Here is a 27,908-nt window from a genome sequence, read left to right as displayed (position 1 = left end):
GACTGGGTCCCCGGAGCAGGGAGGACAAGCTGGCCCCAAACACAGCTATGGTGGCTTTCTTTAGAAAAGCTCGACTTTAATGGTTCAGATAGTTTTACAATGAAAATAGGTACCCAAAGACTGTCTTAAATGTCCACTATACAAAAGATGAATACAAAACCCCCAGGCAGGCACAGGCAGGGGACAAGGCCCGCCGTCTCCCACGCTCTGGTGTGGTCGGGTGTCCCTGCCCCACCCCCAGTACCACCGTGCCACGTTGGTCCCCTCAACCCTGGGGGTAGGAGGGCACTGCCCCAGCAAGGGAAAATAGAAAAGATTTTAAAAAGTAAGAGTCTAACAGGCAGAGCTGTCACTAAAATTAGGAAGTTGTAACTTTTTTAGTTAACTTACTACATTCAAAAATGTAACGTTGAGTCCAAAAAGTGTCTTAAATCACACAAAAAGGAACCCATATTAAAATTTTAAAAATAAACCCCAAACACCCCAGAGAAATGTAGCCAGAACTTAAAACAGGCTGGGTCAGCAGCAGGGCGGTGGCTGGGGGACCTTGTGGGCCAGGTGTCCGCCATCCAGTTACTTTAAGCCGGCAAAGCCATCGTCCCGTGGAGCCCCCAAGTGAGGGCCAGCTGTGAGGCGGGTGGCCCTAGGACACATTGGTCATGGGCTTGTACTTCTTGAAGCGCGTCCACTGGCCCGTGGCATAGTTCATCTCGAACACTGTGTCCACCAGCATGGTTGTGCTGCCCTGGCCGTCCGCCTTGGGCAGGTCCTCCGTGTGCTCGCTCAGCTTGATCTGGATCACGTCCCCCTGCTCCTGACACGGGTTCTCTGCAGAGAGCAGGAGCTGCTGAGTGGGTGTCTGGGGGACAAAGAGCCCGCCCCCAACCTGGCCCGGTGCGCCCCCAGGCCCTGCCGTATGAACATACCTCGGGAGCCGGCCATGAAGCCCAGGATGAGGGCCTTCTCGGGCCGCGTGACTTTGTTGGCCGTCTTGAACATCTCCTGGGCAGCGAACATCTGCTCTCTCTACAGCGGGGAGAGGAGTGTGGGTGCCAGGGCCCCGCCAGGACCACCTCCTGCATCCCCCTGCAGGCAGTGTGGCACCCCCACGCTAGGGCAGGTGGCCAGGGCCGTACCACCTACCTGATGGCCTGTGGGCCCTGCGAGGGTACACTTACTGTGAGGGACAGGTTCTTCTTAGGCTGCTGCTGGGCAGGGGCCTGGGTCTGCGGGGCTACCATGGCAACCGGGGGTGTCTGAGTGGTAGGGGCGACAGCCGGAGGTGTGGTGGGTGTCAGAGGCGAGGTGGGTGCTGCAGGCGTGGGTGTGGCAGGGCTCAGGCCGCTGTTGTACATGGGCGCCCGCTGCTTGAACTGCGCCGGCAACGTGGGGCTCGGGGCGCTGGGCTCCTCTGGTGGGCGGCTGGCTTCCCGGGAAGATGGGGCTGCAAGTAGACCGGGGCCTGGTGAGGGGGCTGGACCCCCACCCTGTTCCCAAACCCTAGTGCTCCTGGAGGTGACAGGCTCAGCTCCCCTTCTCTGTCCTGCTACCCTCTGACAAGAACTCCCTGTGGCCCCCAGCCAAGGCACAGGCCCCAGGAGTCCCAGCCAGAGGAACAAGGCCAGTGGTCTCAGGTCTTTCCAGACTCGCAGATAAGATGTCCGGACTCTGGCCAGCTGCTGGCCTGCAGCGGCTCCCCATACCGTGGGCACTGGTGGGAAGACAGAGGAAGGCCGTATCCTCAAGCCCCTCGGGCCCAGGACCTGGCCTGAGGCGCTGTGAGCCTGGCAGTGCCCTCCATCTGGGAGGGGATGGCTCTCAGCTCCCCTCCCGCCTACCCAGCAACAAGAGCTGGGTCACCTGCCTCTGGCTGAGGCAGAAAGGGGACAACAGAGATGCAGGAGTGAGAACCGCAGCCCTGGCAGCGCCCGTGGCTGGTTCCAGGTTGGGGCCAGCAGACTCACCTGGGGGCGTCTCGGAGCTGGGGATGTAGGAGGAGGCGGGAACCACGCTGGGCGTGGAGGGAAGGTAGCTCGTGGAGGGCAGCGCAGGCTCATTGTTCAGGGACCCAAGTTTCTGGAACACAGAGTTTAAGGTTCCTCCCAGAAGAGGCCATGCTTCCAGCATGTGCTAACTCACGGCCTGACCTGGAGCTCCACCGCCACAGGCTGTGGCCCCTCGAGCTACAGCAGGAAGGAGGGGGCCACTCTCCCGAGCTCCCTGGGCTGGACAACGGGACCCCTGGCCCCTGGCGCCCCAGCAGAATTGGGGACTGAGCGGCTCCTGTGTAGGAGAGGGGAGGGGTTGAGGAGCCCAAACCGCCCGTCTTGAGCACAGAAGGAGCGATGCTTTTTCTTACCACGAAGCACTGATATAAAAGGAAGATGCTCATGTTAAGAAACCCAGAACATGCAGCGACAGGAAGAAAGGAGCTTATTATCCCGAAGTGACCCCGCAGTGTGGTCTCCTCCAGGCCCTGGCCTCAGACGACCCACTGCAGCCTCTGTGCACCTGCCGCACCCCGTGGCTGCCTCCCACCCGCAGGCAGGGCCTGGTCTCCAGGACACTGAGGCCTCTGACCACCCAGCACCCCCACAGGCCTGTCCTGCACCCATTCACGGCCACCTGCAAGGCAGGTACCACCAGCCCTGCCTGACAGGGGACACTGAGGCACGGGGGTGAGGAGGACTCCCCTGGCAGCCCCTCCAGCAGGCGTGGGGCAGGTTCCCGCGCCCAGCCTGAGTCAGATGCCCACGTCAGGGCACGGCCCACACTGCCTCATATACATATACATATATATACATAAATACAAACCGCACACATATGTACATACATATATATATTCTCCGATAGAACACACTAGAGTGACCACAATCGGAACAGGAGGGGCACCTGCAGTGATGCCAGACGTGGGGCGCAGCCCTGAGCCCTACCTGCGTGGACACCAGGCCGGCTGCGTAGTCCGGGGTGGCGTTCTCCACCACCGTTTCCTCCTTGGCCGGCTTCTCCACCACCTCTGCATCTGTGGACAAAACAGGCGTCCTTGCCAGTGCCCGGGTGTGTCTGCAGTCTCAGCTCAGGGCAGTGGCAGGGAAGAAAACAGCTTCCCAGGAGAGGCCACCAAGGAGCGAGGAGAAAAGCAGGCGCCCACCCACAGAAGAGGAGCCTCACAGGGGCACAGCCCTGCCCGCCGAGCGTGGACACACCCCACCCCAACTGGGCAGGGCCCACAGGGACCCCCCATTGCCGCCTAACGCAGGCCCCAACCCCTACCGAGAGTCTTCCTTCTCCTCTTCGCCTCTCGGCCAGCGCCAACCATATCCAGCTCAGAGATGTCCAGCAGCTGCCAAGACAAGCACAGCCCTGCCTTAGTGACAGCACCAGGCACAACGGGCCTCGGGGCGCCACAGGAGCTGGGGGACGGGCCTACCTTCACACCCCGTTCTTTCCGCAGCAGCGTCCTGGAAGGCGGGATGGGGGTCCGGTTCCCCGTGGGGCTGAAGACGCTGGGCGCCGTGGGGCTTCTGAAGGGCGCCTGCTTCGGGATGCCTTTGAGTGGGGCTGGAGGACGGCAACAGTCAGGGCCAGCAGCAGTGACCGGCAAACATCCCCCACCCCCTCTGAGCCCAGAACGTCCCACCCTCTTCTAGGCTAGCGCCGCAGTGCAGAAGAGCCAAACCCCTGGTGGGGAGCGGGCAGGACCCCCAGGATCCCGGACCTCAGAGAGCAGGGGAGCACGTGGAGCCATGACCTCACACTTTGCCAAGACACCAAACAAAGACAGCGACACCCAGCCTAGCCACAGGATCTCACCAGGCGGAGTCTCTCACCAGCGTGGCGGGGGCTGAGCTCTGCCTCCTTCCTGTGCCTCTACAGGCAGGGGCGTGAAGCCAGGCGCCTGGGCTTGAGGGCCGCCCTCCCGAGCCTTGTCCCCCTGTCCCCTGAGGACACTCCTGAGGCCTACGCTGTTACCCACCAGCGCCCACACGCACCCTCCAAGGCGTGTGTGGCTCTCATGGTCCCAGGCCCAGAGAGAGGGCGCCCGGGGGATGGTACCATCAGCACACTCGGCCAGGCTGGACACACTGCTCAACAGCTGGCCCACCCTCCCTGGGACAGCAGGTGCAGCCCCGGCCCTGGGATGCCTGGCGGGGGTGGAAAGACAAGGGTCTGCTCCAGGCGGGGCAGAGGAGAGCAAGGTGGAACCTCGGCTGCGGTGGGCAGGAACATGACCCGGGGACAGCCCCCCCACACACAGGGACAACAGTCAGCAGACCCAAGATGCCTTCTACTAGGTCCCATGTGAACACTGTGGGATTATGGGAGCCCAAATAAACTAAGCCAGGCTGGTCTGGGAGCTGCATGGAGGACGCCTGTAAGGCTGCCCTTTCAGCCCCACCCATCTGCAAGTTTACCCAGCTGTCTCAGCACAGGACGACACCCGTCCTGCCCTCTGGCCCCCAGGTCACTATCCAGCACCCTCTGGGGTATGCCCTGCCATGGTTCCCAGGGGCACGCCGTCTTCCTGTGATCAGGGTGCATTCTGCTTAAGCTCACGCCCAGCCCTGAGAGCACAAATCAGGAAGGGCAGATGGAGGGGTGCAGGGGGCACAGCCCCACGGGCAGCTGAGCATGGTCACGTCCTCCCCGCGGGGCCGCCCAGGGACACTCGGAACCCAAGAGCAGCACTCGGGGCTGAAAGCCCGCGCTGGGAAGGCCGAGAGCTGCCGCTGCCGACAGCAGAGGAGCAAGGGCCAGCGCTGTCCTCAGATCCCAGCCTTCCTGTCTCAGTGCCCATACATCCTCCCAGGGAGCTCCCCAAGGGAAGAAGCTGGTGAAACTGCCCCAGTGCCTTCGCTTTCCCACGGGCTCCCAACACTGCTGCCTGCAGACCATTCACATGCACCGCCTCCCCAACAGGCAGCGGGTCTCCAGGTCAAGCCCTTAGCTCTGCCCCAGAAGCAAGGCTCGCGGCACCGGGTGGGGGCCTTACTGGTGGTGTCCATCTTCCGCAGCAGCCCCCGGCCCTTGGCGTGGAAGGGCACCCCGGCGCTCCGCTTCAGCTGCTGGGCGGTCTCCGTGGCTGGAAGGAAGAGGTTGCACGTGTCAGGGATCCTCAGAGCGAGAGCCCTTGGCCCTTGTAAAAGCATCTCTGTCAAGCGGATTCATCCGACGGCCTGAGCCGTGAATACTGCATTCTCTCCAAATGAGCAGCTGTTCTGAGCAGGGCCTGACACCAGCTCGCACATTACAACGAGTCAGAAACTCAGGTGAGCAAGTTTCGGGAGCTGGATGGCTGTGGCTGCACCTCCCAGGACCCCATGGCACGGGGAAGCAGCAGAGGAGGAGTTGAGGGACCTCATGGGCCCCCTCCGTCGACCCAGGCCTCCCCCGGCCCAGTGGGAACACTGTCCTCGCTGAGGGTCAGCAGGCACGGTCTAAATGCAAAAATATGAGGAAGAAACAAACGAAGAGATTTTCCTGACTTGGTTCAGTGAGGCTGAAGGGTCAGGGGACACTGAGTGCCCAAAGCAGACCCTGCGGCCGCTGCTGGCCTCCAAAGGGGGTGGGGCCTCCAAAGGGGGTGGGGCCCAAGGGGCAAGCAGAGTCCTTCCTGGGCTACCCAGTGGGCCCAGGGCTGCACGGAGCCTCCCAGACAGCGCTGGGCCCTGGCTGCTGCCCGTTCCAGCAAAGATCCATGCACAGCTGCTGTCAGCCTTTTATTTGGATTCTCTGGAAACGGGGTATTGATGTACATTATAAATATTAATTCCATAACCATTCAAAATAAAACGATGTTATCAAAATCTTTGTTGTGCTTTGGGAAAACGTTAACTGAAATGATTAAATATCTTTCAAGTCAAATTGAGATCACTGGCCACTCAAGAAGGTAGCAACGTGACAGTAAGGACAGTGCCCCTCCAGCCATTCACACTGGCACCCACCGTGCCCAACAACGTGACTCAGCTGGCACAGAGTTCATTTGGTAACAGAGATTAGAGATGCCTTCACCTAAAATTCTGAAGTTTTTGGTTTCTTTTTGTGTGTGTGTGATGTTGTTTCACTCTTGTTGCCCAAGCTGGAGTGCAATGGTGCAATCTTGGCTCACTGCAACCTCCGCCTCCCAGGTTCAAGTGATTCTCTTGCCTCAGCCTCCCAAGCAACTGGGATTACAGGCATGCACCACCACACCCAGCTAATTTTTGTATTTTTAGTAGAGACGGGGTTTCACCATGTGGGCCAGGCTGGTCTCGAACTCCTGACCTCAGGTGATCTGCTGGCCTCAGCCTCCCAGAGTGCTGGGATTACAGGTGTGAGCCACCATGCCCGGCCTAAATTCTGGAGTTTTTAAAGCATGTTTTCAGAACACAAAGTTTAATATAGTGATAAACTTCTAGCAAAAAACTTTATGCAGAACTTTATCTTCTTTTTTTTGAGACAGGGTCTCACTCTTGCCCAGGCTGGAGTGTAGTGGTGTGATCACAGCTCACTGCAGCCTCAACCTTGTGGGCTCAGGTGATCCTCTGACCTCATTCTCCCGAGTAGCTGGGAGCACAGGCACACACCACCATGCCCAGCTAATTTTTTGGTATTTTTGGTAGAGATGGGGTTTCTTGGCTGGTCTCAAACTCCTGGGCTCAAACGACCCGCCTGCCCCAGCCTCCCAACAGGCGTGAGCCACCATGCCTGGCCCAGAACGCCACCTTGAAGGGGCAGTCTTGGTACTTAGAACCTAAGAAACCTATGACTGCAAACTACAAAGACAACGCCGACGGCGGCCGCGGCCACTCACACTTCTGCAGCAGCTCCGCCCGCAGCGTGGCGCTCTTGGGTTTCCGCTTTAACTGAAAATGCTTCACCGGGGGAGTGAGGGGTCCCGCGAGGGTTGTCAGGGCGTTTTTGTTCAAGTACTGGCACTCCAGTGGCAGCATGGCAGATGCTTCACACTCACCCACTGCGCGGTAAGAACCACATGACAGTTAGGGGCGCCCAGGTCGCAGAGCTCCCTGCTGAGAGGAGCTGGCGGCTGCCCGCCCCACACCCTCCTCAGGGTTAGGTCTTGAGAGCTTCGGCTGTCCCCTGAGGTCCTCGAGACTGACTCCCCATGGCTCCAGCAGAACACCCAGGAGCATTTTCAGAACAGGAATGCCTGAGAGGCGGGCGTGCCTTGAGAGGGCCGCAAACTGGAAACCTCTGGCACCGCAGACACCGAGAACCACAGGCAGACGTAGATACAGCGATTCCTGGAGGGCTCCAGGCACTTCTAGAACATGAAACGTTAACAGATCCCACCCCCACATAAGGACCCCCGCTCTGTGGCTTCTCTCTTCCCGTCCCCAAGGGTAGCCCAGCCGGTGGTCTCTCCTGGAATCCCGGCCCTCATCCAAACTGCCCACATCCATTTCCTCAGCCCGTGTGGTCACCAACGGTTCAGAGCCCAGGAACTGCCCCACGAGGGACAGGCGACCTCCCACCTGAACTGGCTATGTGCCCCGCCTGGAGAAAAAGCACAGGCAGGCAGATGAGAGTTCACCGCCCTCGGCCTTCCTGCCCGAGGGACACTCCTGAGACGCGAACGGGCGGGGTGGGGTGGGCCTGTCCAGACCACTGCTCCAGAGGCATCTGCGTGGTGTGTGTGCCCTCACAGGTGGGGAGAGGTGCCACCTGCAAGGGGGTGGCCAGCAGGGCCCCTGCAGGAGTGTGCAGCCTCGATGTCTCCATCCCACAACCCTGTCTCTCTGGGTGCTGCCCTTGAAGGAGCTGGGGCACAACGTTTGGGCTCTGAGGAGCCAGTTCCAATTGTCCAAAGCAGGAGAGAAACTCAGAAAAGCACAAGCATCAAGCATCCCATCAAGGCATGTTCTTCAAATCCATCTACAAATTGTTTTTTCTTTTGAGAGATACGTTCTCACTCTGTTACCCAGGCTGGAGTGCAGTGGCGCGATCATGGCTCACTATAGCCTTGGCCTCCCAGGCTCAAGAGAGCCTCCTAGCTCAGCCTCCCAAGTACCTGGGAGGACAGGCACGTGCCATCACGCCCAGCTAATTCTTATTTTTTGTAGAAATGGGTTCTTGCTATGCTTCCCAGGCTGGTCTTGAACTCCTGGGCTCAAGCAATCTGCCCATTTCAGCCTCCCAAAGTGCTGGGGTTACAGGAGTGAGCCACGGAGCCCAGCCTTGTGAATATTTTCTAAGTGATTTTCAGTTCACATTTAAACAACTGAATTGTTGGTATTTTCAACATGCATTTCTGAGCATGTACTCTGGGCCAGGGAATGCTCTGGGCCCTAGAACCTACGATCTGCAGATACCACCTGAATGGGCAGAGCCCCTGCCCTCACGGAGCCGACCAGGGAGAGACGGCGAGTGGCGTGACACAGCCTCCCACTGACACCGCAGTGGGCTGTTTGGAGTTTGTTTTCAAAGATGGCAAAAGCCAGACAGCAGCTTACGGGGGAGGATGGTGCGTATACAGTTAATATTCTAGGGACCAGGACACATGGAAAAACATAACAGTCTAAAAATCAAATTCATTTCAGAAAAAAATTTTTCAAGAAAGATCCATTTCCCTCCTCCCAATATGAATTAAAGCCACACAACATACCCTTTTCTCTAAGTTCTCTCAAAATATCCTGAACGTTGGGATTCTGCTCCTCGAGCTCCAGGTTAAGCGAGCCTGTGTCCGGAAAGGACTTCAAGATGTCGGCGACCATGAGCACCCAGGGGTCCGAGTCGAGGCTGGCGAGCTGGATGATCTCCATCAGGGCGCCCTTCATCTGCAAGAGAGGATGCTGCCGGCGCCACCATGCCCCTGCCCACTTCCGAGCCCACTCCCCGCCGAGCTTCCGGATGGGCACTGGGCAGTGGCTGGGCTCTCTGGCAGTTGCCCCCAACACTTCCGCCTGAAGCCTCCCCTTCCTCTGAGCCCCCACCTCAACCCAGGGCCACCTTGCTTCCCTGAGCTGCCACAGCCTCTGCCAGGTTGCAAGGCCCTGGCACCCGGTGCCCTCCCGGCAGCCTCCCACCTCCCAGCAGCAGCCAGTCCGCTGGGCCTGCTCTCCCCCACTGGTGTGCAGATGCAAGAAAACCTGAAGGTTGAGAAGCCGGGGCCACCACTGCCCCCACAGAAAGCCTGCGGGCGGGGCATCCTGGGGATGAGGGGCATAGAGCAGTCAGGTGCCCGGCACAGCAGAGCACAGGAGCAGGCTGAGTCACCTGCCGCAGGGGGTGTGTGCCTGGGCAGCAGGCGGTGGGACCTGGGACCCAGGGCAGCACCCGTGACAGCTGAGCTGGTGCCTAGTCACCATCTAGGCAGGGATGGCTGCCTCTGGGTCTGGATGGCGCTGGGAGTTGGTGCTCGTGGAGCCTGGAGGTGGCTGCAGGATCTGGAATGAGGCCAGCGCCTTTGGGAGGCCATGGGCGATGTGGGTGGAGGAAGCAGGCACACCCCACGCTCCCTCAATGCCTGGGGGGCCAGATCCATCCACACCAGGGCCTGCTTTGGCCACATAAACCCCCTCCCACGAGGAAAAGCAGACAGCCAGGCCATGGCGTGCCTGTGCCTCTGCCATGGGCCCACTGGGCTGCTGACAGTGTGAGACAGCTGGGCTGGTTGGCGCTGGGGGTGAACAACAGCATCCTGCCCTGTCCAGATGCCGGGGCTGAAACCCCAGCCCAAGGCCTTGCTGACACCCACTCCCTGCATCAGGCGCCAGAGACCTGTCCTACCAGGGCTGCGGCCATCACGTCCCCGCAAGCGCCGCCTCCTGGTGGCCTCTGAGTGGGAGGACCTTCCAGCGCTTCCCTCACTGTCCTCATGGGCTTCCTGCCCTGAGGGAAGTTGGCTCGAGGGGCAGGGGGCAGAGGTCAGAGGTCGTGCCAGGGGAGCCTGCCTGCTGCCAAGCCCCTCTGTGTCTGCCCTGCAGGACACCCAGCTGCCCTCAGGAGTCAAGAACCCACCCGCCTGGCCCAGCCCTTCTGTTCCTTGCGCAGCAGGGAGGGTGTCGCCCCGGCCGCTGACCCTGTGCCCCGAGCCCTCACTCCCGACGCCTGCCTGAGTTGAGTGCGCGATGCGGCAGAAGATGCTCCGTGGCTGCAGAAAGCGCTGCGCACACAGTGGCTCTGGCAGCTGCACAGCCCCGCTGTTCCCAGACAGTGCTGCCTCGTCACAGCAGCCCCAAGGAAACCCTACGCCTGCCAAGGGGCAAGCAGGCGGCATTTTATAAAAATGGTAAAGATAAAAAAAGTCGGGGATGTTAATTTAAAACAAAAAGGACCACTGTTGTGGAGTAAATGTTTTCTCTCCAGAATGCGGGTGCTGAAGCCTGGCTCGCTCTACTGGGGCTTCTGTAGGAAAACGCTTAGCTTTCCCGGGCACGGTAGCTCACGCCTATAATCCCCACACTTCGGAAGGCAGAGGCGGGCGGATCACGAGGTCAAGAGTTGGAGACCACACTGACCAACATGGGGAAACCCTGTCTCTACTAAAAATACAAAATTAGCCGGGCGTGGTAGCGCATTCCTGTAACCTCAGCTACTCAGAAGGCTGAGGCAGGGGAATCGCTTGAACCCAGGAGGCAGAGGTTGCTGTAAGCCAAGATCGCGCCATTGCACTCCAGCCTGGGCAACAAGAGCGAAACTCCATCTCAAAAAAAAAAAAAAAAAAAAAAAAAAAAAGAAGAAAGAAAGAAAAAAGAAAATGCTTGGCTTACACACAACAGAAATTTACCTCTCATGGTTCTGGAGGTGGGAGTCCAAGATCAATCAAGCCGCTGGCGGATTCCCCGCCTGGTGGGGGCCCCTTCCAGCTTCATGGAAGGTGCCTTTTGCTGGTAGAAGGGGGGAACGAGCTCCCCTGGGCCTTTTTTTTTTTTTTTTTGAGACAGAGTCTCGCTGTTGTCGCCCGGGCTGGAGTGCAATGGTGGGATCTCGGCTCACTGCAACCTCCGCCTCCCCAGGTCCAGCAATTCTCCTGCCTCATCCTCCCACAGTGCTGGGAATCCAGGCGCCACCAGCACGCCCGGCCCAGGCCTATCTTGGGTCTGTAATTCTTAGAGAGCAGGGGCCCTAACTTACTTCTGTACCCTTTACTGAATAAACTATCACATCATTAAAATCTCTCTTCCTCTTCCATGGTATGAAGAACCGCTGTTCACTAAGCTTTTAAGAGGAATAGGGCCGGGTATAGTGGCTCACACCTGTGGTTCCAGCTACACGGGAGGCCGAGGCAGGAGGATCACTTGAGCCCAGGGGTTCGAGGCTGCAGTGAACAAAGATGGCACTACTCCACTCCAGCCTGAGCAACAGAGCAAGATTTCATTTCTTAAAAAAATTAAAAATTGGCTGAGCATGGTGGCTCACGCCTGTAATCCCAGCACTCTGGGAGGCTAGGGCGGGTGGATCACTTGAGGTCAGGAGTTCGAGATCAGCCTGTCCAACATAGCAAAATCCCATCTCTGCTGAAAATACAAAAATTAGCCAGGCATGGTGGCACACTCCTGTAATCCCAGCTGCTGGGGAGGGTGAGGCAGAAGAATTGCTTGAACCTGGGAGGCGGAGATTGTGGTGAGCCAAGACGGCGCCACTGCACTCCAGCCTGGGCGACAGAGCAAGACTCGGTCAAAAAAAAAAAAAAAAAAAGCCAGGCACGGTGGCTCACACTGTAATCCCGGCACTTTGGGAGGCTGAGGTGGGCGGATCACGAAGTCAGGAGATTGAGACCATCCTGGCTAACACGGTGAAACCCTGCCTCTACTAAAAATACAAAAAATTAGGCGGGTGTGGTGGCGGGCACCTGTAGTCCCAGCTACTCGGGACGCTGAGGCAGGAGAATGGCGTGAACCCGGGAGGCGGAGCTTGCAGTGAGCCGAGATTGCGTGCTCCAGCCTGGGCAACAGAGCGAGACTCGGTCTCAAAAAAAAAAATTAAATTAAAAATTAAAAAAAAAAAAAGACACATTACAAAACCAGTGAACTGGTTGTAGAATTTCATTCAGAAACACAAGTTGTAGCAGATGCCATGTATAAGGTTAACCTTATGTGTCAACTTGACTGGGCAATGGGGTACCTGGACAGTCCCTCATGATTCCAGGTGTGTCTGTGAGGATGTTTCTACATAAGACTAACATCTGAATTGTATTTAGTGAGGCAGAGGGCCCTCCCCACTGTTGAGTGGGTCTCATCCAATCAACTGAAAACCAAAGCAGAACACAAATGCTGAGTAAGGGGAACTCCTGCCTGTTTGAGCTGGAAGATTGGTCTTTTCCAGCCTTCAGACTCAGGCTGAAACATCAGCTCTTCCTGGGTCTCGACTCTAAGGGCTTACATCACTGGCTCTCCTGGCGTGTGTGCACGTACGTGTCTATATACCCTCTTGGTTCTGTTTCTCTGGAGAATCCTGACGGATACACTGTGGAACACATCCAGCCCGGTCATCTAGTCGCCCTGTATCTATGGTCCTATGTAGAAAAGTTTAATTTTCAGACTGATATCCCAAAGGTACCAGACCCCTAAATAAATGAAGGAAGAAAACTAAGATAGATAAATTAGAATGTCTTATAAACCTTTTTTTAAATGCCAAGAAAATAAATAAAAATATTTTTCAGAAAAATAAATTAACCAGAATGGCCTAGTCCTTTCACAATCTAGTTAAATGAGATCTTTATCACAATTTCTTGTAATGCATAAGGACAAAGTCCAAGAAAAATACAAATACAATAAAGCTGGTATACTTATATTAATGTTAGATGGAAGCAGATTTTAAGAACAAAACATTACTAAATACAGAGATCTCTATGTAAAGATCCAAGGCTGAGTTCACATGGTAACTATAACAACTGTAAACTTGGATGCACCTAATAACACAGCCCAAAAATATATACAGCATAAGCTGAGAAGGAGGAACAGACAAACCCATAATCCTAATGGGGAGATCAACAAATCCTCTTCTCACTGATTTTTTTTTTTTTTAATCAAGCTGCACGTGCCTGTAGTTCTAGATACTTGGGAGGCTGAGGAGTTTTGAGTCCAGCTTGGGCAACATAGTAAGACCCCACACCTTTAAAACAAAAAACAGTAAGAACAGAATAGATTTGTACAACATGATTATACAAATTGGCCTAATGAACATCCGCTGAGCAATGGATCTCAAAACTAGAGAATACGTATGATTCGCAAGCTTACTTGCAACATTTACAAAACTGACCATGTATTTTGCCATTAAGCAAATCTTAAATTTCAAACAACTAAAATAATATAAACCATATTCTCTGACAAGAGCTCAATACAGCTAGAAATTAATAATAAAAACAAAACTAAAGTCTCTTCCCCTCCAATGTAGGGAAATTAAGAAATATTTCTAAATAACACAGGGATCAGTGAAGAACTTATTGAAATTTAAAAATATTGTGACTTGATACGGTTCTGTGACTATCAAAACTTGTGGGATGCAGCTTACACTGTAATTAGAAGAGAATTTATGGACATACATACATACATACATACATGAAAAGTAGCCTGAGATTGGCATCCATCTTTAAAACTTAGAAAAAGAGCAACAAAATAAGTACAAAGAAAGGAGAAAGAAGAAAATTAGTGCAAAAATTAGTGAAACAGAAAGCCAAGATCAACAAAGCCAGAAGCTGGTACTTTGAAAATTCTTATAAAATCAACAAACATCTGGTGAGATGGATCAAGGGGGAAAAATAAGAAATAATCACTATACATGCTTCTGACATTTAAAAAGAAGATGTTTGAGCTGGTCATATTGGCTCATGCCTGTAATCCCAGCAATTTGGGCAACCAAGGCACGTGGATCACTTGAGGTCAGAAGCTTGAGACCAGACTGGCCAACGTGGCAAAAGCCTGTCTCTACTAAAAATACAAAAATTAGCGGGGGATGGTGGCGCACGCCTGTGATCCCAACTACTCAGAAGGCTGAGGCATGATAATCGCTTGAGCCTGGAAGGTGGAGGTTGCAGTGAGCCCAGATCGCACCATTGCACTCCAGCCTCAATGACAGAAGGGTATTTGAGACACTCTCTCTACAAAAAATAAAAAAAAAAAGAAAAGTAGGCAGGTATGGTGATGCATGCCTGTAGTCTTAGAGCTCAGGAGGCTGAGGCAGGAGGATCACTTGAGCTTAGGAATTTAAGGTTACAGTGAGTTATGATCACATCACTGCCACTCCAGCCTGGGTCACAGTGACACTATGCATCAAAACAAACAAACAAAAAAACAAAACTCATAAAAACAAAAATTCGTACTGAAAAATCCTCCCACAAAGTAACTTTCAGGTCCAGAAAGCTTCATTACCAAGTTCTGCCAAATATTTAGGAAGAAATCACTCCATTAATAAACAAACTTTCCAAAGAAAAAGAAAAGACCAGATATGTTACAAATCCTTTTTTAAGGGTAGCATAACTCCAACACCAAAATCCAACAAAGACAGTCTGGGTAAGTAAAACTACAGGTCAATCTCACCCAAGAACAAAGATATAATACAAAATTCCTATACAAAATATCAGGATGATATAATCCAACAACATAAAATGACCAATTTAGGTTTACCTCAGGAATGCAAGGTTGACTTATAATTAAAGCTATTTTGTTAATGTGGTGAATTACATGTCAATAGATATTTAAGCATTTGATAAAATTTAAAGTTCCTTTGTGTTCACACCCACTAGGATGGCTATATCAAAAAGATAACAAATGTTGGCAAGGATGTGAGAGACTGAACACTCAAAAATCACTATGGAGAATGTAAGATGGTGTAGCCACTATGCAAAATAGTTTGGCAATTTCTCAAAATGTTAAATAAAGAATAACCTGGTCAGCCCAGACAAGTAGTTTCCCCCCAGTGAAGCACACCCCCTCCATCATGGGACAAAGTACTTCGTTAAACGGGTCCTGCTCCCTATGCCACCCAACTAGGTGAGACCCTCCAACAGGGGTTGTCAGACACCCTATACAAGAGTGATCCTACAGGCATCAGGTTGGTGCCCCTTGAGGTCAGAGGTCCCAGAAGAAGGAGCAGGCACCCATCTTTGCCGTTCTCCAGCCTCCTTGACACCTCCAGGCATGGGAGTGAATCAGATGAATATGGCCTGAAGTGAACCCCCAGCAAACTGCAGCAGCCCTACAGAAGAGGGACATGACTACTGCAAGGAAGACAAACGAGCAGAAAACGACAACAGCATCAACAACAACAATAATAACAACCACAACAAAAGGCCCCATCCAAGGGTCAGCAGCCTCAAAGGCAGAAACTAGACAAACTCATGAAGATGAGAAAGAATCAATGAAAAAATGCTGAAAACTCCAAAGGCCAAAGTGCCTCATCTCCTCCAAATGATCACAATGTCTCTCCATCAAGGGTGCAGAACTAGACGGAGGACTGGATGGACGAGTTGACAGAAGTAGGCTTCAGGAGATGGGTAATAAAAAAAAACAAAACGATGAACTAAAGGAGCATGTTCTATGCCAATACAAAGAATCTGAGAACCTTGATAAAAGGACAGAGGAATTGCTAACTAGAATAACCAGTTTAGAGAGGAACATAAATGACCTGATGAAGCTGAAAAACACAGCACGAGAACCTCGTGAGTCATCCGCAAGTATCAACAGCCGAATCCACCAAGCGGAACAAAGGATATCAGAGTTTGAAGACCACCTTACTGAAATAAGACATGCAGAGAAGAATACAGAGAAAAGAATGAAAAGGAACGAACAAAGCCTCCAAAAAATACGGGACTTCATAAAAAGACCAAACCTACTACTGACTGGAGTACCGGAAGGAGACGGGGAGAATGGAAACAAGCTGGAAAACACACTTAAGGATATTATCCAGGAGAACTTCCTCAACCTAGAAAGACAGGCCCAACATGCAAATTCGGGAAATCCAGAGAACCCCATTAAGACACTCCGCGAGAAGATCAACCCCAAGACACATAATCATCAAATTCTCCAAGGTCGAAATGAAGGAAAAATTGTTCAGAGCAGCCAGAGAGAAAGGCCAGGTCACCTACAAAGGGAAGCCCATCAGACTAACTAACGGCAGACCTCTGCAGAAACTCTACAAGCCAGAAGAGTTTGGGGGCCAATATTCAACATTCTTAAAGAAAAGAATTTTCAACCCAGAATTTCATATCCAGCCAAACTAACCTTCATAAGTGAAGGAGAAATAAAATCTTTTCCAGACAAGCAAATACTGAGGGATTTTGTTACCATTAGCCCTGCCCTGGAAGAGCTCTGGAAAGAAGCACTAAATATGGAAAGAAAAACCAGTATGAGCCACTGAAAAAACACACCAAAATATAAAGACCAATGACATTACGAAGAAACTGCATCTAGTGTGCAAAATAACTAGATAGCATCATGATTACAGGACCGAATTCACACATAACAATATTAACCTTAAATGTAAATGGGCTAAATGCCCCAATTAAAAGACACAGACTGGCAGATTGGATGAGGAGTCAAGACCCATTTGTGTGCTGTATGCAGAAGACTCATCTTACACGCAAAGACACACACAGGCTCAGAATAAAGGGATGGAGGAAACTTCAAGCAAATGGAAAGCAAACAAACAAACAAAAAAGAAAACAAGGGTTGCAATCCTAGTCTCTGACAAAACAGACTTTAAACCAACGAAGATCAAAGAAGACAAGAAGGGTATTACACAATGGTAAAGGGAACAATTCAACCAGAAGAGCTATCGTAAATATACATGCACCCAACACAGAAGCACCCAGATTCATAAAACAAGTTCTTAGAGACCTACAAAGAGACTTAGACTCCCACACAACAATAGGAGGAGACTTTAACATCCCACTGTCAGTATCAGATCAACGAGACAGAAAACTAACAAGGATATTCAGGTCTTGAACTCAGCTCTGGATCAAGTGGACCTAGTAGACATCTACAGAACTCTCCACCTCAAATCAACAGAATATACATTCTTCTCAGTGCCACATGGCACTTATACTCTAAAATCGACCACATAATTGGAAGTAAAATACTCCTCAGCAAATGCAAAATAACTGAAATCATAACAGTCTCTCAGACCACAGTGCAAATTAGAACTCAAGATTAAGAAACTCACTCAAAACCACACAATTTCATGGAAATTGAACAACCTGCTCCTGAATGATTCCTGGATAAATAATGAAATTAAGGCAGAATTTCTTTGAAACCAATGAGAACAAAGAGACAATGTATCAGAATCTCTGGGACACAGCTAAAGCAGTGTTAAGAGAGAAATTTATGGCATTAAATGCCCACATCAGAAAGCTAGAAAGATCTCAAATCGACACACTAATATTACAATTAAAAGAGCTAGAGAGGCAAGAGAGCAAACTAACCCCAAAGCTAACAGAAAACAAGAAATAACTAAGATCAGAGAAGAATTAAAGGACACAGAGACACGAAAAACCCTCCCCCCCAGAAAAAAAATCAACAAATCCAGGAGCTGGTTTTTTGAAAAAATGAACAAAATAGATAGAACGCTAGCTAGCCTAATAAAGAAGAGAGAGAAGAATCAAATGGACACCAAAAAAAATAATAAAGGTGCTATCACAACTGACCCCACAGAAATACAAACTACCATCAGAGAATACTATAAACACCTCTACACAAATAAACTAGAAAATCTAGAAGAAATGGATAAATGGGTCAATACACCCTACCAAGACTAAACCAGGAAGAAGTCGAATCCCTGACTAGACCAGTAACAAGCTCTGAAATTGAGGCAGTAACAACCTATCAACCAAAAGAAGCCCAGGACCAGACGGACTCACAGCTGAATTCTATCAGAAATACAAAGAGGAGCTGGTACCATTCCTTCTGAAACTATTCCAAACAATTGAAAAGGAGGGACTCTTCCCTAACTCATTTTATGAGGCCAACATCATCCTGATACCAAAACTGGGAACAGACAACAACAAAAAAAACTTCAGGCCAATATCCCTGATGAACATCAATGTGAAAAACCTCAGTAAAATACTGACAAACCGAATCCAGCAGCACATCAAAAAGCTTATCCACCACGATCAAGTTGGCTTCATCCCTGGGATGCAAGGCTGGTTCAACATACACAAATCAACAAGCATAACCCATCACATAAACAGAACCAAAGACAAAAACCAACATGATTATCTTAACAGATGCAGAAAAGGCCTTTGATAAAATTCAACATCCCTGCATGTTAAAAACTCTCAATAAGCTAGGTATTGATGGAACATATCTCAAAATAATAAGGGTTATTTAGGACAAACCCACAGCCAATACCACATTGAATGGGCAAAAGCTGGAAGCATTCTCTTTGAAAACTGGTACAAGACAAGGATGTCCTCTCTCACCACTCCTATTCAACACAGTATTGGAAGTTCTGGCCAGGGCAATTAGGCAAGAGAAAGAAATAAAGAGTATTCAAATAGGAAGAGAGGAAGTCAAGTTGTCTCTGTTTGCAGACGACATGATTTTATATTTAGAAAACCCCATCAACTCAGCCCGAAAACTTGTTGAACTGATAAGCAACTTCAGCGAAGTCCGAGGATACAAAATCAATGTGATTTTAATAGGCAAGCACAGAGCCAAATCATGAATGAACTCCCATTCAAAATCACTAGAGAATAAAATACCTAGGAATACAGCTAACAAGGGATGTGAAGGACCTCTTCAAACCACTATTCAAACCACTTTTCAAGAAAATAAGAGAGGGGCCGGGAGCAGGGGCTTACCCCTGTAATCCCAGCACTTTGGGAAGCCGAGGCAGGCAGATTACCTGAGGTCAGGAGTTTGAGACCAGCCTGGCCAACATTGTTAAACCCCATCTCTACTAAAAATACACAAATTAGCCAGGCATGGTGGCACAAGCCTGTAATCCCAGCTACTCGGGAGGCTGAGGCAGGAGAATTGCTTGAGCCCGGGAGGTGGAGGTTGCAGTGAGCTGAGATCGTGCCACTGCACTCCAGCCTGGCTGACAGAGTGAGACTCTGTGTCAAAAGAAAAAAAAAAAAAAGGCCAGGTGTGGTGGCTCATGCCTGTAATCCCAGCATTTCGGGAGGCCAAGGCGGGTGGATCATGAGGTCAGGAGATCGAGACCATCCTGGCTAACACGGTGAAACCCCGTCTCTACTAAAAATACAAAAAATTAGCTAGGCGCGGTGGCAGGCACCTGTAGTCCCAGCTACTCGGGAGACTGAGGCAGGAGAATGGCGTGAACCCAGGAGGCAGAGCTTGCAGTGAGCCGAGATCGTGCCACTGCACTCCAGCCTGGGCGACAGAGCGAGACTCCGTCTCAGAAAAAAAAAAAAAAGAAAAAACAGAAAATAAGAGAGTACAGAAACAAATGCAAAAGCATTCCATCCTCATGTATAGGAAGAATCAATATCATGAAAATGGCCATACTGCTCAAAGTAACTTACAGATTCAATGCTATTCCCAACAAACTACCACTGACATTCTTCACAGAATTAGAAAAAACTATTTTAAATTTCATATGGAATCAAAGAAGATCCCGTATAGCCAAGACAATCCTAAGCAAAAAGAACAAAGCTGGAGGCATCACGCTACCTGACTTCAAACTACACTTACACGGCTACGGTAACCAAAACAGCATGGTACTGGTACCACAACAGACCTACAGACCAATGGAGCAGAACAGGGACCTCAGAAATAACACCACACATCTACCAGCATTTGATCTTTGACAAACCTGACAAAAACAAGCAATGGGGAAAGGATCTTCTATTCAGTAAATGGTGCTGGGAAAACTGGCTAGTCATATGCAGAAAACTGAAACTGGACCTCTTCCTTACACCTCATACAAAAATTAACTCAAGATGGATTAACAACCTAAATGTAAAACCTGAAACCATAAAAACCCTAGAAAAAAACCTAGGCAATATCATTCAGGACATAGGCACGGGCAACCACTTCATGACAAAAATGCCAAAAGCAATTGCAACAAAAGCCAAAATAGACAAATGGGATCTAATTAAACTAAAGAGCTTCTACTCAGCAAAAGAAACTATCATTAGAGTGAACAGGCAACCTACAGAATGGGAGAAAATTTCTGCAATCTACCCATCTGACAAAGGGCTAACATCCAGAATTTACAAGGAACTTAAACATATTTCTAAGAGAAAAACAAACAACCCCATCAAAAAGTGAGCAAAGGAGGTGAACAGATATATCTCTCAAAAAAAGACATTTACAGGCCGGGCGCGCTGGCTCACGCCTGTAATCCCAGCACTTTGGGAGGCCAAGGCGGGCGGATCACGAGGTCAGGAGATCGAGACCATCCTGGCCAACACAGTGAAACTCCGTCTCTACTAAAAATACAAAAAATTAGCCTGGTGTGGTGGCGGGCGCCTGTAGTCCCAACTACTCAGGAGGCTGAGGCAGGAGAATGGCCTGAACCCGGGAGGCGGAGCTTGCAGTGAGCCGAGACGAGATTGTGCCACTGCACTCCAGCCTGGGTGACAGAGCGAGACTCCGTCTCAAAAAAAAAAAAAAAAAAAAAAGAAAAAGACATTTACGAGGCCAATAAACATGGAAAAAAAGCTGAGCGTCACTGATCATCAGAGAAATGCAAATCAAAACCACAATGAGATACCATCTCGTGCCAGTCAGAATGGCGATTATTAAAAAGTCAGGAAACAATAGATGCTGGAGAGGCTGTGGAGAAATAGGAAGGCTTTTACACTGTTGCTGGGAGTGTAAATTAGTTCAACCGTTGTGGAAGACAGTGTGGCGATTCCTTAAGGATCTAACACCAGAAATACCATTTGACCCAGCAATCCCATTGCTGGATACATACCCAAAGGAATATAAATCATTCTGCTATAAAGACACATGCACATGTATGTTTACTGCAGCACTGCTTACAATTGCAAGGACATGGAACCAACCCAAATGCCCATCAATGATGGACTGGATAAAGAAAATGTGATACATATACACCATAGAATACTATGCAGCCATAAAAAGGAATGAGATCCTGTCCTCTGCAGGGACATGGATGAAGCTGGAAGCCATCATCCTCAGCAAACTAACAAAGGAACAGAAAACCAAACATTGCATGTTCTCACTCATAAGTGGCAGGCAGTTGAACATTGAGAACACATGGACACAGAGAGGGGAACAACACACACCAGGGCCTACTGGGGGTGGCAGTGAGGGGAGGGAACTTAAAGGACGGGTCAATAGGTGCAGCAAACCACGGCACACATATACCTATGTAACAAATCTGCATGTTCTGCACATGCATCCTTTTTTTTTTAAGAAGAAATAAAGGCTGGGAGCAGTGGCTCACACCTGTAATCCCAGCACTTTGGGAGGCCAAGGTGGGTGGATCACAAGGTCAAGAGATGGAGACCAGCCTGGCCAACATGGTGAAACCCCGTCTCTACTAAAAATACAAAAATTAGCTAATTAGCTGGGCATGGTGGCGCGTGTCTCTAGTCCCAGCTACTGGGGAGGCTAAGGCAGGAGAATCCCTTGAACTTGGGAGGTGTAGGTTGTGGTGAGCCGAGATCGCGCCACTGCACTCCAGCCTGGCGACAGGGCAAGACTCCGTTTCAAAAAAAAAGAAAACATTACATTAAGTGAAAGAAGTCAGGCACAAAAGACCAGATGTATGATTCTATTTATATAAAATATCCTGAATAGACAAATCTATAGAAGCAAAAAGTAGATTACTAGTCACCTAGGATTCGGGAGGAAGAGGACTGGGGAAATGCTAATGAATGTAGGATTTATTTGGGGGATGATGAAAATGTTCGAAAATTGACTAGAATGATCATCAACCCAGTAAATATACTAAAAACTACTGAACTGTACATTTTAAATGGCGAACTATCTGGCATAATTATATGGTACATAAATAATATCTTTTTTCTTTTGAGACAGGGTGTCGTTCTGTTGCCCAGGCTAGAGTGCAGTGATGCAATCATGGCTCAGCGAATCCCCAACCTCCCAGGCTCAAGTGATCCTCTCGCCACAGCCTCCCAAGTAGCTGGGACCACAGCCGTGTGCCACTACCCCTGGCTAATTTTTATATTTTTTATGCAGACAGGGTTTCACCATATTGCTCAGGCTGATCTCGAATGCCTGGGTTCAAGCAATCCACCCATCTTGGCCTCCCAAAGTGCTGAGATTACAGGCGTGAGCCACTGCACCTAGCTATACATTATATCTTAATAAAGCTTTTTTTTTTTGGAGACAGAGTCTTGTTCTGTCGCCCAGGCTGGAGTGCAGTGGCACCATCTCCGCTCACTGCAAGCTCCGCCTCCTGGGTTCACGGCATTCTTCTGCTTCAGCCTCCCTAGTAGCTGGGACTACAGGCGTCCGCCACCACGCCCGGCTAATTTTTTTGTATTTTTTTAGTAGAGACAGGGTTTCACCATGTTAGCCAGGATGGTCTCGATCTCCTGACCTCGTGATCCCCCTGCCTCGGCCTCCCAAAGTGCTGGGATTACAGGCATGAGCTACTGCACCCGGTCAATAAAGCTATTTTTTAAAAATTCATGATTAAAAGATTTTTTTACAAGTCTTCTAAGAAGAGAAATTCCTTAACTAGATAAAGGGTATTTATCAAAAACAACAGGGAACATAATGCTTACTGGCAAAACATTCCAAGTTCTCCCTGTGTGATAGGAGGTAAGACAATGAGTTGGAGGGTCCTGGCCAGTCCAGTGAGAGGAGAAAAAAAAAACAAAAGGTAATTGGAGAAAGAAAAATAATATGAAGTGCACAGAAAAATCAAGAAGATTCTATAGAAAAAAAAATTTTGCAACTAGCAAAACTTTAGCACAGATGCTAGTCACAAACTCATTATCCAAAAATCAGGCTGGGCATGGTGGCTCACCTGAGGTCAGGAATTTGAGACCAGCCTGGCCAACACCGTGAAACCCTGTTTCTACTAAAAATACAAAAATTAGCCAGGTGTGGTGGTGCGTGCCTGTAATCCCAGCTACTCGGGAGGCTAAGGTAGGAGAATCACCTGAGCTCAAGAGGCGGAGGTTGCAGTGAACTGAGATCACACCACTGCTCTCCAGCCTGGGTGACAGAGCGAGATCTCCGTCTGAAAAAAAAACAAAAAACAACAAACAAACAAAAACAAAAAACAACAAACAAAAACAAAAAACAACGCATTTCTATATACCAGCAACAAGTAAAAACTAAGACTTTAACAGATACCATTTACAACGGCATGGAAAAATATGAAATAGGTGGTAATCTATGAGATGGAAGGCCTCTAGAGAGCATAAAGAACATCTCTAATAGATACGCCCACACCCACAAATTACAGGAGGCAGTATAAAGAGGACAGCACCCCAGAATGAACTGCACGTTCAGCTCAGTCTTAAAATCCCAGCAGGCAGGCTCTATGTGTTTAAGAAGTAAGTACAGAAGATACATGTGGAAGTGCAAAGGGACAAGAATAGCCAAAGATGATCCTGGAGAAAGATACAATGGGAGGGTTTGCTCCGTCAGCTAACAAGACTTATAAATAAAGCGACAGGAACCGACTTAGTGCGTTATTAGCACATCAATATGTAAATGACCAACAGAACAGAGCACAGCCCAGAAACAGATCCACAGCAGAAGTTACAGTGCAGATCAATGGAAAAGGACAGTCATTTCAATCAACTTTGGGTGCTGGACTAACTGGACATCCATGTGGGAAATCAGACTCCCTGCTTCACAAAATCATCAATTCCACGCAGACTGAAGATTCAAGTGCAAAAGGCAAAACTGTACAGCTACGCCAAGATAATCCAGGGAGTGTTCCAGGCATGTCCCTCGGGGAGACACAATAGGCGACAATGATAGTGGGCAGATGAATACACCATCTACGTTAAAACTAGGAGCTTCTATTCATCCATGATTCCAGGAAAAGGGCTGGGTGCACAGATCACACCTGTAACCCCAACACAATGGGAGGCCAAGGCAGGAGGATCACTTGAGGCTAGGAGTTCAAGACCAGCCTGGGCAATATAGTTAAGACCCCCATCTCCATACACACGCACGAAAATTAGCCAGGCACGGTGGCAGCGCATCAGTCCCAGCTACTACAGAGGTTTAGGAGAGAGGACTGCTTAAGCCCAGGAGTTCAAGGTTAAAGTGAGATATGATTATACCACTAGGCTCCAGCCTGGGTGACAGAGTGAGACGCTGTCTTAAAAAAAAAAAAAAAAAAAAAAGGATTCCAGGAAGCTAAGTCGAAGTCAAAGGACAAAAAGGACAATTGGGAGATATTTGTAACTGAAAAAGGACTGATATCTAGCATTTATAATAAATAATTAAAAAGACACTCTTACAAAACAATGGGAAAAAAGAGAATTTAAAAGCAGATTTGAATATACAATTCTCAAAGCAGAAAACCAAACAGCAGGCCGAGTGCCATGGCTTACACCTGTAATCCCAGCCCTTCAGGAGGCTGAGGCAAGCAGATTGCTTGAGGTCAGGAGTTCAAGACCAGCCTGGGCAGCATGGTGAAACCCTGTAGTCCCAGCTACTCAGGAGGCTGAGGTGGGAAGATCTGAGGTGAGGAGGTCAAGGCTGCAGTGAGCCATGATTGTGCCACTGCACTCCAGCCTGGGTGACAGCGCCAGATCCTCTCTCAAACAAAACAAAAAAACAAAAACAAAACACTCTGAAAAATAATTTGGCATAATCCTATGATCCTCACAATTCCACTCCTAGATATTATACCCTAGAGAAATCCAAGATTCCAAATACCTGAACGTATCACAATAATGTAGTAACAGGATTATTTACAACAGCACAAAACTGGCCGTAAGCTAAATGTGGCACTATGATAGAATGGATAAAGTGCTTCGTGCTCAGAGAGACGAATACCACACAGCAGTGAAAATTAAACCGCAGTCAGCTGCAACTTGGATGAAACTGTCACGGTGTCGACCAAAAGGACACATGCACGCCACACACAAATACACTATGATACCATCACACTAAGTCCAAATCAAGCAACCAAGCTGTGCCATTTAGGGGTGCATAAATAATTGCTAACACCGGGGAGATGGCACAGAAATGATTACCTTTCCAAAACGAGGGAAGGGAAAGGAAGAAGGCTGTGATTACCAATGGGAGGCTTCCAAGGAACAGGCATGGTTCTACTTCACCTGTGTAAGGATCACAGGAGTGGCTCACGATGCTATTATTATTCGTTAAACTGAACAAAAATGCACTTTTCCATACATGTCCTATCTCAATCAAAAACAATTACAACCTGTAATAGCTAATAATACATCAGTAGCCAGGAACGTTTAAACAACCACGGGCTTCAATAGTCTGCAAAACTACTCGGTTTATTTCGCACGGAAAGCGATACAATATAAAGTTTAGGAAAAAAAAAACAAACCTCACACACCCACTCATTGGAATGACGCAAAACGGCGTGTAGAAAAGAGTAAAATGGACACAAAGCGCTCCGGACGGCCGGGGTCTTTGCGAGGTGAGAACAAGAAAATCCAGTCAGCGGACACTGGAGCTACTGAGCCCAGGCCGCCCCTTCCTCACGCGGGTTTCTCTCGGGATCCCCGCCCTCGTCCAGGTCACCAGGGCTGCGTCCCCGACGGGAAACCCCGACGGGAGACCCCGCTGGGGCCGGCGCACCCCCGCCCCAAGAGTCCGTCGCTTCGGCACAGTGGGGGATTAGGGTGGTGAGGACAGAGGGCAGGGGTGGCGGGGGCGGGTGGGGATGAGTACCCGGGGGCCCAGGGAGGGGAGTGAGGACCTGGGGGTCGTAGCGAGAACCTGGGGCCCGGCGGGGAGGAGGTTGAGGATTCCAAGGGAGGTGAAAACTTGGGTAGGGATGAGGACGAAAGGTAGGGAGGTGAGGACCCTAGGGGGGGATTCCCAGGGGTCGAGGAGGTGCGGGGGGGCCTGAGGACCCAGAGTGGGGATGAGAACCGAGGTGGGAGATGAGGAGCGAGGCGGGGAATGAGGACCCAGGAGAAGATGAGGACTGGAGGGAGGGATTCGGAGGAGCGAGGAGGGGGCGTGAGGGCGGGGCGGGGGGCTGAGGACCCCGGGGGGGTTGACAGTCTGAAGGGGGATGGGAAGGTTGGGGGAGAGACCGAGGAGGGTCCGGAGTTGGGTGTGCGGGTCGGAGGTGGGAAGGTTGGGAATCTGGGGGCCGCGGGGCGCGCCGCCTGCCTCACCTCGTCCACTGTGCGGCGCGGGAGGTGCAGCGTCCCAAGTAGCAACTTGAGCTTCACCGCCGACGAGAGGCCATGGAAGCAGAGACGGATGTTGTCGATAACCGCGGCCGTGAGCAAGGACGCGATGCTGGGCGGCGCCCACAGCTCGTCCGTGGCCCCCAGCTTGTTGTGCAGCCACAGGCCCGTGTCGCTCTCCCGCATGGACGCCATCTTGGGGGAAAGCGCGCGCCGCAGCCCCGGCATCTTATGAAGACACCTACGCGTCCCCGGCTAGGACCCCAACATGGCGGCGCCCGGCGGGCTGCGGGCCGCAGACGCGGCGCAGGCGGCGCGGTCCCACGAGTGGGGCTTCCCCCAAGAGCGCTTCTGGGTGGCGGCCGCGTCTCCGCGAAGCTTTGTGGCAAAGCCGAGAGCCGGAAGGACGGGGTGCCGCTGAGCAAGGACTATCGGCTTCCGTAAAACATCATGGCGGCGCCCGATGCCGGCTCTCGGGAAGACCGCAAAAGATGACGTCACGAGCGGGCGCGGGTATTCGCGTCTTGGGAGCCCGGGCTTCGGCCTGGCGTTCGCAGTGCAGGTGTCAAGCGCCGCAGACTCGCGGCTCGAACGGTGGGGCGGAGGCTCCCGGTGGCGCTTGCCCCGCCGTCCGCTCTTCGCTTTTTCCCCGCTTGGGTCTCGGCGCGGACCTGGTCGCCCGCAGTGCGCGGACCGTGTGGACGCCCCGCCTCCTGGGGCCCAGCACCTGCACGGAGAGGAGCCGCGGCCCTGCGGAGCGAGCCTGCGGGATCCCGGTCTCAGCGCTGAGCTTCCGTCCCCCGCTGAGCCCGCTATGCCCGTGGCGCGCCGCCGACTGGGCTGCGCTGAGCATGCGGGTCGGAGGGCGCTCGGGAGCGGTCCAGGGGCACCCGTGACCCCGCAGTGCGGGGAGGCCCCGGCCCCCAGTCGGGCTGGAGCCGCCAGGGAGGAGCCAGTAGTGAACTTTTGAGTTTTACGAGCTTGTCATTGGATACAAACATGAGTAAAAGTTACACTTCATTTTATTAAATTCATTTTACCCTTCTGTCTTTTTGACGAGGCCTTCCTATGTTGGCCAGGCTGGTCTCAAACTCCTGGGCTCAAGCGATCCGCCCGCTCGCCCGCCTCTGCCTCCCAGAGTGCTGGGGTTACAGGCCGGGGCCGCCTTGCCTGGCTTCTGTATTTTATCTTTTTTTAAAAGGTCTTTTCCTTATTGTTCCACTGCCATGCTCCTGCCGCCGTTCACAGCTATTGCCACTGGGCGGTGGGAACGCCGGGAGAACAGGGCTCAGCCCAGCTGCTAGCAGTGCCCTGGCCCTGGCGGCTTGAACTTGGCAGTCGTGCGGAAGTCACACGGTGGAAAGCCGCAAATGCTACAGACCAGGGCTGGAGCGGTGGTTTTGTTGATTGCTTAAACTGAAGAAAGTGATAGAGAAAATGTTGATGATGAAGATTAAACTTAAAACTGTGTCATGTCGACAACCGTTACATTGCAAATAGCACATACAATTTAAGAGAATATTTTTTAAATGATTTAAAAGTTAGTGTAGAAGTCAGCAAAGACAAGTTATTGACTAATGGGTGAAGTTGTGACATCAGTGGGGCTAGTGCTGAAAGAAGTTTAATGATTAGGCCGGGCGCGGTGGCTCACGCCTGTAATCCCAGCACTTTGGGAGGCCAAGGTGGGCGGATCACCTGA

The 27,908-nt window shown here is 50.9% G+C and overlaps 2 protein-coding genes across 3 annotated transcripts; both read right to left on the bottom strand.

Annotated features, from left to right (window-relative positions):
- Positions 1-48: 48 nt before the first annotated feature.
- NELFA (negative elongation factor complex member A) lies at positions 49-27,908 on the bottom strand. Of its 2 annotated transcripts, none has more exons than XM_030801373.1 (11): positions 26,195-27,908; positions 8,606-8,777; positions 6,794-6,955; positions 4,994-5,083; positions 3,431-3,561; positions 3,274-3,343; positions 2,934-3,022; positions 1,965-2,076; positions 1,179-1,444; positions 927-1,026; positions 49-828 (listed from the first exon to the last, which is right to left on the bottom strand). In XM_030801373.1, exons 1-11 carry the CDS (start codon positions 26,435-26,437, stop codon positions 644-646), a joined length of 1,620 nt encoding a protein of 539 aa, XP_030657233.1. In that variant the 5' UTR covers positions 26,438-27,908; the 3' UTR covers positions 49-643. The 2 variants fall into 2 exon arrangements, with proteins under 2 accessions (XP_030657233.1, XP_030657232.1); XM_030801372.1 differs by having other exon boundaries at positions 8,606-8,792; positions 26,195-26,488.
- Positions 9,155-10,515, bottom strand: LOC115831894. The gene has a single exon (XM_030801374.1). It carries the CDS (start codon positions 10,217-10,219, stop codon positions 9,302-9,304), a length of 918 nt encoding a protein of 305 aa, XP_030657234.1. The 5' UTR covers positions 10,220-10,515; the 3' UTR covers positions 9,155-9,301.

This window comes from Nomascus leucogenys, chromosome 20, assembly GCF_006542625.1.
Source record: "Nomascus leucogenys isolate Asia chromosome 20, Asia_NLE_v1, whole genome shotgun sequence".
Taxonomy (NCBI): Eukaryota; Metazoa; Chordata; class Mammalia; order Primates; family Hylobatidae; genus Nomascus; species Nomascus leucogenys.
This window is presented reverse-complemented; position numbering and strand designations above follow the sequence as displayed.